The sequence below is a fragment of the Grammomys surdaster genome, unplaced genomic scaffold, assembly GCF_004785775.1.
Source record: "Grammomys surdaster isolate TR1022 unplaced genomic scaffold, NIH_TR_1.0 164, whole genome shotgun sequence".
Lineage (NCBI taxonomy): Eukaryota > Metazoa > Chordata > Mammalia > Rodentia > Muridae > Grammomys > Grammomys surdaster.
The window spans coordinates 354,357-365,325 of NW_021604612.1; the positions used below are offsets into that span (position 1 = coordinate 354,357).

At 53.4% G+C, this 10,969-nt stretch overlaps 1 protein-coding gene across 6 annotated transcripts in view; it reads right to left on the bottom strand.

The window, feature by feature from the left end:
• Positions 1–346: 346 nt before the first annotated feature.
• Asphd2 (aspartate beta-hydroxylase domain containing 2) overlaps positions 347–10,969 on the bottom strand; it is an 11,581-nt gene continuing 958 nt past the window's right edge. Inside the window, exons 1-6 of one of the 6 annotated variants that reach the window (XM_028765485.1) lie at positions 10,834–10,889; positions 9,910–10,120; positions 9,595–9,707; positions 7,294–8,391; positions 2,751–2,864; positions 347–1,836 (exon numbers count right to left, since the gene is read on the bottom strand). In XM_028765485.1, the coding sequence (XP_028621318.1) occupies positions 1,727–1,836; positions 2,751–2,864; positions 7,294–8,101 (1,032 nt within the window). In that variant the 5' untranslated portion in view covers positions 8,102–8,391; positions 9,595–9,707; positions 9,910–10,120; positions 10,834–10,889 and the 3' untranslated portion in view covers positions 347–1,726. Of the gene's footprint in view, positions 1,837–2,750; positions 2,865–7,293; positions 8,392–9,594; positions 9,708–9,909; positions 10,121–10,833; positions 10,890–10,969 lie in introns of those variants that run through there. The other 5 variants (XM_028765486.1, XM_028765487.1, XM_028765488.1 and 2 more) reach the window with 5 other exon arrangements.

The window sequence follows — 10,969 nt, forward strand, 5'->3', positions numbered from 1 at the left end:
TACCTTTCCAGAAGACATTTTTTTTTCCTTCAGGAATATGCAAGAATTTGTAATTCTTACAATACAAATGTTGTCCATTTTACCATCGGAGCTGACTTAGCATCGCAGAGACCTGCTGCCTGTTCCCAGTCACACTTCCATATCTGGTATTCGTTGGGGATGGAACCCAGGGCCTCAGGCCTGCTAGGCCAGTGTTCCTCTCTGTTAGGACAGCCATTTATCTTTTCCTACTGTTGATCATGGCCTCAGCCATCTCTGTGATGCCACTCGGGAACCAAAAGCCACACTCCCACACGAGCCCATCAGTTCTCGCTGCCTTCTCTCACAAGCCGCTTGACCACATCGCTTGTCAAAAGCTCTTTATTTACTCCCTGCTCCTTAACCTTGGCATGTAGTGGGGGACAGTCAGGATATCTGGGAATCATGCACTGTGAGGGGCTCTGCCAAGACCCCGAGTGCAAAAGTTCCGAAGCCTGATGCTTCCCTCTGGGTGTTTTTCCTACATTGTGCACTGACATCATCAAATTACCTTCCAGAGGTGGCTGGTTTTGCATTGGGACCTAACAACAGACCTGTACATAAGGCTGTTTACTCTGTCCTGCTTGGGACCATACCCACGGGCCCACCACTCCCAGTGTGTCCCGAGAGTGTCTAGCTGACTGCATTCTCCCATCAGTTGGACTCAGGACCTCTGGCTGGCCTTCTTTGAGAATAGAACTGTGTGTCTTCTCTGGAGACTGAAGAATCAGCGCCATGTCTGTGGATCTGGAGCTGTCTCCGGTGTCATCACACCCGCTGGCACTAGTCATTGCGTTGACAGACATGGTGATAACTCTTTGCTGTCTCTGAGTCTAGTGTGTGAAAGTTGACATACAGGTATGATAAATGTTAACTCTTAGGCAAAGCCTGGTGGACACTCCGGTCACATGGCCAGTGGCGGAGGTTCAACCCATGCTTCCTGCCAATCTGTGGACTAGAAACCGTAGCAGCAGCAGCAGCATGTGTCAGGCCGGGCTTGGCAGTAGGCCTCTGTAGGCAGTGAGCTAAGTGGATCCCTGTTCTGTGGCTGACCTGAGCGCCCTCACTGGTCTTCAGCTCTGTAGGAGGATGTGGTTAAAGAAAAGGCCCAGGTCGCCACCTCAAGGGCTCTGATAGATTTTGGGTCTATCAGTGATAATGACTGATCCCCCGGGGCCCTGACTTATGCACCACCCCGATGGTATCTGGTAAGCCCATAATGAAGCCAACCAGGTGTGCAGGCTTGCAGACTGTCTCTTGCTTTGGGACACTGAAGGGTCCTTGGAAGCTCAGAATCAGAGGCCAAGTTGTCTGGCTCGGTGACTTCTGGTCTGCGGTGTTCTGTTTGTTGTTTCGTTTTTGCTCTCTCTTGAGACAGCTACAGAAGTTTAAGATGATCACATTTAGACAAAAAACAGCCATTTGGTTACTCTATTTTCCAGAACACGGAGAGGACACCAGGTAGCAAAGTGACACGGACAGGAGAGGCACAGAGCCTCTGGTCACAGCCAAAGGGACACACTAGTAGGCCGGAAGTCCCAGCCAATAGCTGGAAGGGGAAAGAAACCGAAGAAGTTCCCAGTAACCAAAGGTAAGACGCCCCACAGTGACAGGAAGCCATTCACACTTCCAGCACGGATCAGGGCGCGGTCAGGGTGGGTAACCCCACAGTCCACCACTCAGCCTGGCTCCAGCCCAGGCAACGTCCTCATCGTCCCGGAGCAAAGATGAAATCCAGGGCCTGACGTTCTGCAGCTGCCACGTTGGGGTGCCAGAGATCCACCATGAAGACCACCCGTGGGCCATCCTCAGCGGAACCTGGGGAGGAGGAGCGTAACAGGGTCAGGTTAAGCCTGGCACAACACTATGTGGCCTGAGCCGTAGGGCCGGCGGGCACGGGAAGACCTCCCCTTCCTGGATGGTGAATGTTTACGAGGCTTCCCATGCCTTGGACCAAGGTGGGTGAAGGAAACGGGAATGGGCGGGGGAGGGGGAGGAGGACGAGGGAGGGAACTGTGGTGGTTTGAAAATGTTTGGCCCAGGGAGTGGCACTGTTTGGAGATGTGGTCTTGTTGAAGTGGGTGTGGCCTTGTTGGAGTAGGTGTGGTCTTGTTGGAGTGGCCTTGTTGGAGTGGTGGCCTTGGAGTAGGTGTAGCCATGTTGGAGGAAGTGGAACCTTGTTGGAGTAGGTGTGGCTCTATTGGAGTGGGTGTGGCCTCTGAGTAGGTGTGGCTTTGTTAGAGTGGGTGTGGCCTTGTTGGAGTAGGTGTGACTCTGTTGGAGGAGGTGTGGCCTTGTTGAAGGAGGTGTGGCCCTGTTTGGAGTGGGTGTGGCCTTGTTGGAGTAGGTGTGTCACTGCCTGGAAGTCAGTCTTCTGCTAGCAGCCTTCAGATGAAGATGTAGAACTCTCAGCTCCGTCTGCACCATGCCTGCCTGGACTTAGGGTAATGAGGCTGTCAGAGCAGACACAGTCTGGATGCTGTTCTCCCAACCCACAGAACATCTGACACTGAGAGGGAGCCTGATGGTGATGATGGCCGTTAGGTCATGATGGCTGAAGTTGGCTTGTCACCTGTAATACCCACATGGAGACACTGTCCATGGGAAGGTGACATGGGGGGCTTGGGACTTCCTGGTAAGTTTTGTCTGGTACTCTGAAACTTCTCTTTAAAAAATCTCTAATAACCACAAAGCAAGTAGGTTGGGCAAGCTCTGGGAGAGGCAACGCCTACCTTCATGGAACGCAGTGTGCAGGAAGGAATCATCAAAGAGGAGGCATCGGCCTTCCGCCCAGCACTGGGGCTCGCCCCCGACCACCAGCTCGCAGCCATTGGGAGTCTTCAGACCTTGGGAAAAAACACAGGATTGAGGGTAAAGATGCCCAGGTTTCAAGGTTGCTAGAAGATGGAGCTAGGCTGCTCTGGGCAGCACATCTACACGCTCCCCAGAGTCCACACTGTGCACTGTGTAGCCTTGTTGGATGAGGCAGAGCCTTGTTGGAGTAGGTGTGGCCTTGGAGTGGGTGTGGCTTTGTTGGAGTGGGTGTGGCCTGTTGGAGTAGGTATGACCACCCTGAGACTAAGATTATCCTGAGGTGATGGTGTTAGGGATCTTCTCGGAGTAGGTTATGACTGGAAGAGGCTGCCACACCCACTGTGCTGGCTGGTCTTATGTCAATCTGACAGACCAGCTAGAGTCATCTGAAAGGAGGGAACCTCAACTGAGAAAGTGCCTCCGTAAGATCCAAATGTAGAACATCTCCTTAATTAGTGATTGACGATTATGGGTGGGGCCAGCACATTGTGGGTGGAGCCAGTCCATTGTGGGTGGAGCCAGTCCATTGTGGGTGGGACCATCCCTGGGCTGGTGGTCCTGGGTTCTATAAGAAAGCAGGCTGAGCAAGCCAGGGGGAGCAAGCCAGTAAGCAGCACCCCTCCACGGCCTCTGCATCAGCTCCTGCCTCCAGGTTCCTGTCCTGTCTGACTCTCTGTTCTGACTTCCTCCAAAGATAAACAGCAATGTGGAAGTATAAACCAAATAGACCCTTTCCTCCCCAACTTGCTTTTTTGGTCATGGTGTTTTATTATAGGAATAGTAACCTTGACTAAAACACCCACCTAGCAACCGGCACAGCCTCAGCCTCACAGGGCTCCACCTTGGACTTCCAGCCTCAAGCCCATGAGTAAGTACATCATCTCTGGGCATTATTTTGTTTATTCAGCGGCAGGGGTGGGGGGGTGTTCAGCGTCTCACTGTGTTGCCCAGGCTAGCCTTGAACTGTCAGTTCTCCTACCCGAGTGTCCTGGGTACAGGCACCACCAACCAGCTGTTTCTGTTCTTTTTTAACTTAAAACTTTGTGTCAGTGTTGTGTGGGGTGTACAGACACTACACGTGAGCAAGCATCCAAGGACTACTTACACGAGGTGGTTCTGTCCTTCCTCTGTGGGTTTCAGGGATCAAACTCAGCTCAACTGGCTTGTAAGACAAGTACCTCACCCTCTGAGCCATCTCACCAGTCACCAACAGGTGGGATTCTCCTCACAGACCAACAGATAGATCAGTCTTTCTAGGGATAGGGGACTGGTAAGTCCGAGCTGGCTACCACTGAGGTCCTCAGCAAAATCCCTCCTTTGCTAGTTTCATCTGGTCTGGGCCCTAGACCCTTTTGCTTATGTTAATAGCTTGAAGTTCTCATGACCTCAGAAACTCGCTTCGTCCTGGGACCCATGGGAATCCAGGGATGCTGAGTTCAAACCAGCTTCATCCATGCAAAGTTCCCTACAGCAGGGTTTTTTGTTTTGTTTTTTGTTTGTTTGTTTGTTTGTTTGTTTTTTGGGTTTTTTTTGTTTTTTTTTGTTGTTGTTGTTTTTTAGACAGGGTTTACTCTGTGTAGCCCTGGCTGTCCTGGAACTCACTCTGTAGACCAGGCTAGCCTCGAACTCTCGAACTCAGAAATCCCAAATCTGCCTCCCAAGTGCTGGGATTAAAGGTGTGCACTACCACCGCCCGGCCACCAGGGTCTTTTTAAAGGACAATTTTCTGCTGCATCCAAAGGGCATCAAAGACTCATTGAGGGGCTCTGCTGAGACTGCCTAGTGCAAAACCTCCAAAGCCTGATGCTTCCCTCCCCAACTCTGAGCCAAGAAACGTTCTGGGTGCTTGTCCCTCCATTGTGGACTGACATCATCAAATTACCTTCTAGAGTTGTCTGGTTCCTTCAAGTTACTAGCTAGCCTGAGGGAATGATCAAGACTACCAGGTGTGCTACACGTGCGTGCACACACGTCATATACGGTGCGTGCACAACCAATATTAACACCAGAGTCCAAGCCAAGATATCCTGCCTGCAGCCTGCCTACTCAACAACCTGGATCCCTCCCCCTCCTCCTCATCCCAAAGCCTTTGAACAGCACGGTAGGTAGCTGGGGCTCCAGTTCAGTGCTTCTGGTGCTTGCCCAGCATGCATGAGACTTCGGATTCATCCCAGTGCCCTGCAAATCAAAAGCTCCCACAAAGCAACGGCTTTCAAAAGGAAATCTTTACTCCCGTTGCCAACAGCTCCAAGCTACAGCCTGGCCGGAGTCTGACGTTTGCTCCCCCCTGGTCTGTCCTACCGGATCCCTCCAGTTCTGTTTACAACCAGAGTTTTATTAACCAATGCCATTATGAGCCTACCTGGTAGTAGTGATGGCCTCCGCCCGCCAAGAACTCCACTTACACGCTTACTAGTGTTCCCCAAACTGCCCTGAAGGCTTCCAGGGCCTGACCCTGGAGGATAGGTGAGGGACTGAGTCCAGACCAGCTGGCCTCCAGATCCTCTGCCCCACTGTTTCCTGGGGCAGACACAGCATTGTGTAGTCATGAGACCTACTGCCACACTCAGGAGGACACTGCCGGGCACTATGCCAAATGGCCACTTAGTGAGTTGTGTCCCCAAACTTCTCCGCGGCTTGGGTGCTGGGAGTCCATTTTGCAGAGAGGCAATGGAGACTCAGAGCCTGCCAAACACCCCATCTGTCCATGGATCTAGACTCCAGCTTCCATTCTGTCCTGCCTCCCTGTCAAATCCCCTCTGCAGCCACCCTCTGATACAGTTGCCTCTCCGCACCCACATCTTCAGTTCAAACCTTACCTTACCCAGAATCCTCACCCAAAGAGCAGAGAGAGCAGAGCTGTGGGTGGAAAGGGGGCGGGGGGACTTAGCAACTGGCACAGGCTCCCTGCAAAGCACTCTAGGGAACCCCACCAGAGCCTGCACAGGACACTCATCCTCCGCTTCCCCACCTTCTGAAGCCAGCCAGCACCGCCTCTTACAGCTGCCACCTAGCTCAGCAAGCTCTGCTGTGGCGTGTTCTCCAGTGAGGCCATGCGTGGCCTCTGTCACCAACTTCCTTCACCAGGAAGAAGGTGCCATGTACTTGTGAAGCCTGCTTCCACGCTCATAGCTCTGGTGACCACTCTGAGACACACCTCATCTCATCAGATCCCCAAGGGAGACCTTCTGCCACAGGATCCCTGGCCTCACTTTCTATTGAGGCAACAGAAGCTCAGAAAAGATCTAGAGGAGCAGTCTGCTCAGTGTGGCACAGCTAGCTCACGGCTGGGCTAGGTACAGAGGCAGCTTAGCTGGACTCAATTTGCATACCATGCGCACAATCCACAAGAACTCCTGAGATTTGAATAGAGTGACCAGAATACTGGGCACCTTTTATCCACGTGACTCAGAAAGTTTAAACATCTCTCACAGCCTCCTGGGTACCATCAAGGACCTCTGTCATCACCAGAACTCTCCGTGGGTTCTGTGTCAGATACCACAGAGCACAGCAACCACCAGACATACCTGGATACGCAAACTTAAGTCAAGTGAGAACTTTAGGTTAGCTATTGTACTGACTACAACCTAAGCCATCGGCAGCCACATGTGGCCAGCAGCTGGTGTAATGGACAGGAAAGACTGCGAACACTGTTGCTCCCTTCCCCTCCAAAGTTCTTTCAGATAGAGCTTTTCCTGCCAGATGCTACGGTTAGGTTGGTGTGAGGCCCGGTGGCAGAGAACATGTGTGAGAGCCCAGGATCCACCTCCAGCACCACAGCCGAATGAACCGAAGTTTGAGAGGATACAAAGAAACAAGTTTCACAGCAGAATGAACCAAAGTTTAAGAGGATACAAAGAAACAAGTTTCACATTCTGCTCCAACACTTGTTTACAGACCACCGCCACAAAAAAAAAAAAAAAAAACAAAAAAAAAAAAAAAAAAAAAACAAAAAAAAAACAAAAAAACTTTTTTTTTATCTAGGGCTGGGGATATGGCTCAGTTTTGTAAAGTGCTTTTGGTACAACCATGAGGACCTGAGTTGGAGCTTTGGCATGTGAACCGGCTAGCTGCTGCGGCACACACTGCAGTCACAGGGCTGGAGAGACGACGACAGAGAGATAGAGCCCCCTTGAACTTGAGACTAGCCAATTTAACCTAACCAGTGAGCGCCAGGTCCCACAGAAGTCCTGTTAAAACACAGTAGACTCCTGAGAAACAGTACTCAAGGCTGACCTCTGGCCCTAGCACATGCATGCATACAAGTGCACACAAATAGTGCAGGCTAGCCCTTCAAGCCTTCACCCTTCTGCCTCAGCCTCTTGAGTGTTTGGACTGCAGGCATGAGCTGTGGCATCCAGCTGTATGCCTTCTGTATTTGATCAAAGCACCCAAGAGGCAAAAGCACCTTTTTACTCGAGGCTTCCGCCGTGCATGCTGGGACTCTGCCCTTCCACATACCTAGGTGGCACCGGATGCGGATGTTTGTGGGCCCATAGTGCTCCGTGATCACAGTCCCAGGACTCAACACTGAGATGCAGGCGTTCCCGAAAACATTGTTCCCAATACAGGTCCGGAGGCTTCCGAGCAAGCGGTAAGTCCGTGGGCACTTCCTGCAGTTCCTGGGGACACAAACGCCCTGGCTGACAAAATCAAAGGTGAACCATTCCCCACTGGGGGTGCTGTTCACTTTCCACCCCTGAGGGAGGCTGCAGTTAGAGAAGGCTTTGTAGAGAGTCTCGAACTCGCAGAGGATGGCCTGGAAGTTCCGCTCCAACAGCTCCACGTCATGCTTCTGGGCGTCCCGGGAGAAGTAGGGCGTAGTGGGGAGGTCAGGCAGGAAGAAGACCTCGGGCTTCTGGATGGAGGGCTGGCTGCTGAGGTAGCGGCCCTGCTCCCGGATGCCCTTATGGATACGGCCCATGCCGGACCAGGAGTACCGCTTGGCGTATTCCTGAAGGTTGTGGTAGAGCTTCTGGTTGAGACCTTCGTGGTGCGTGCAGCGTGCACACTCCGGTGACTGGTAGTACATGGATCCATTCTGTAGCCCGTTGGCATCCACGCCCTGCAGGAGGGAGTTGACGGACACGTGGGGGCGGGGCTGCTCTCGGCCCACGTGGTAACAGTACCACACAAACAGGACAAGCAGGCAGGCCACAGTGATGACGGCTGTGCCGTCGCAGTCCCGAACAGACTGGATACCGGTGGCAATGCAGTCCCTCAGGCCATCCAGAGACCAGCTCCAGGCCACCAGCCACTCCAGCCACATGGTGACGGACTCGGTGCTCGAGGGAAGCTGGCTCAGATGATCAGTCCTCTGGGGGTCTCCAGGGCACCCATAGCATGCAGGTTAGCAGGAGGCAGGAGGAGTGGTGGCGGCAGGGGGAGGCATGGCTGCCACTGTCCCTCTGTTCCTGCCAAGGGCTCCATTGATGAACAGTGAGGCCTGCCAACTGGGTCCACTAGGAAAAGTCACCGCAGTGAGGTGGAGGGAGCTGCCTTATGTCCCATTTGCAAATGGAGCCAGTCACCGTGAAAGGGTTTTCATGACGTCCAAACCTGGGATGGAGACCAGAGAGCGGCAGCATGAATGTTATGACTAGAAAAGGCCTAACAGAAGATGGAGATCCAGCCTCAAACAGCAGAGGGCTATTGCCACATTCCCCCTCCTCTTCCCAAACACTCTGTAAGTCAGGCTAATATCACTTCTGAAAAGCAAGCGGGTACCCTGGAGTCACCTCTTTCTGCTGCTCAGCTGATAGGTGACCTAGTGGCCTCACCCACAGGATTATGGAAGGGAAAACCTTCCAAGGCCCTGACTCAGTTTTCCATCTCTGAGAGCAGCTGACACCGTTTTTTTGCCAGCCATCCTGCTTGGGGGACACAGAGCGTGAACCACTGTAAAACACGATGAAAGCCCGACTGTGCCCCCCTAAGGCTCTAGAACCCAGAACATCTGTCCCCCAGTTTCTCTGCAACGCTCCATTCTCCAAGGTGATGCAAACAGTCAGGTCTATTTTCAGGTTCTCCTGAAAGCACTCCATCACCTGGAGGAGCACAACTGGGAGCACATCAGTGCTCCTCCCTCCTCCCCTTGGGGAGGAAGGAGACAATAACAAGACTTGTCACCCCACCGCCTGGACCAGCTAGGTCTTGGAAGTCTGCAGCATAGCAGAGATGTTACACACCCAAAGTAGACACAGGCTAGATCAGGTGTACATGCCTGTCTCTGCAAGGTACTTCTAGTGTTTTCATCCATCAGCTGGCTGGGTAGGGATAGTGTCACCATAAATCCGCGATGTGTGATCAACAGGCAAACCAAAGGTGGAGAGTGTCCCAAGGCTCCCACCCCAAGCAGAAGGCAAAGGCTGAAGCAACGTGACTGAGGGCCATGTCCACTCCCGGAGTCAAAGAAAGCCTCTGGTATTCATTCCTCATCTACTGGCACCCTCTTGGTGTCGCCTGAATAAAGAATTACTTGACTATAATGTTTAGGAAGTCAAAAACACACACACTGAATATTCATGGGGACTCTTAGGCTTCTAGGAAAAGTACAGGAACAGGGAGAGGAGAGAAGTCAGCTTCTTCCCAAGATGCAGAGCCGGTGTTAAGCTTGGCACCCGCCCTCCTCCATGGGTGATACCATCAGCCCCGGCTGTTTCCTTTTTAGGAAAAGGGGAAAAGCCCCAGAAAGGTGTCTTGTTTTGCACTTGCTCTTCGAAACAACCCAGGGTTCCTAAGATTTCTGTGTGAGACTCTCACCTGGTGTTCATAGACTCTGAGGAAACTGTAACTCTAAAATTGCCTTCACCCTAGGATGCCCTGAGACTGAATCGGTGGTAATACCTGACTCTAGAAACTGAGTTCCCACCAACCTGCTCATGTCAAAAGCAGATACAAAAACACCCAGTGGGTGACCAGGAGAGCTCTCCACCGCCAACCCTTCCCTGCTCGGGACAAAGCAGACAAGAGCCCTTCCTCAGGCAGAGCAGTAAACATTCAGCAAGGAGAGACCCTAGCCTCTCCACAAGACCAGATCTGGCACTAAGAGAGAGAGAGCTGGGGCCTGCCACTCACTTAGAGCCCCAGGAGGCTAGCCGCCCCTAAGCCTAGGGAGGGACACAAGCCCAGAGCTGATTTGTGACAAGCAAACTCTGGTTTAGGTAGAGTGTGTAGCAGCAGGACAATAGGTAGACACACACACTTCTGGCTCTCTTCACAGACCCATTCCCATCAGGGACCGGCATCAATGCAGCCCCGCACCTCAGATCTCAAAGATCAGCCGGCTCTGGGGAATAAAAGCCAAATTCAAGTCCAATCAAAGATAACTTCTGACGAGAGGAATGCCTGAGGAGACAGTCTCCACTTGACCCAGTTAACCCGGATCAGATGACCAGCTCAGGAGGCTTTCTGATGATAAAGAGCCCGGGTCACCCTGAGGTGAAGCCAGGAGACCCTGAAAGTCCCGCTAGGTACAGCACAGCACAGGAGAGGATAGGGGTGGCTGTGTTGCTTGCTATCCTCTTTACCAGGGGGACAGAGAGCCGTCCGGAGACAAGCCCTCCCCTCTAGGGACCTTCCCTCCTCACTGTCTCCCGCCAGTGTCACAGGCCCCGGAGGAGAGTACGACAGGAGAGAGGTCAGAAAGGTGCCTTAACGCAGGTAGTCAGGGGAGGAGATGGTGAGGTGAGGGTTACCTGGAAAAGTGGGAAGGAGGTTTAGGGCGCGTGACAATTCATGGGACAGGGAGGTGGGTTAAAGTGGGTGATGCTGAGGAGGATGGGGGACCAGGGAAAAAGGCGAAGGAGGAAGCTGGAAAGAGAGGAGGAGGAGGAGGAGGAGAAAAGGTGGGGGTAATGTTGTGCAGCGCGGTCCAGCCCGAGCGGCACTCAGCACGCAGCCGGTGCTAGGCGACCGCGGGCCCTGGGCCGCCCGGGATGCAGGCGCGGGCGCCCCGAGCATCATCCTCTGCAGCCCCGCAGCCCCGGAGACGCCGCTTACCTGCGCGGGCGGCTGCGGGGACCTGGGCGACGCCACTGCCCCAGGGACGCGGCCGCCCCCTGCCGCGCCCGCAGCCGCCGCCCGGCCCGAGCCGCGAGCCCCGACCTCCCGCCCAAACACCAGCTGCGCTCCGCGG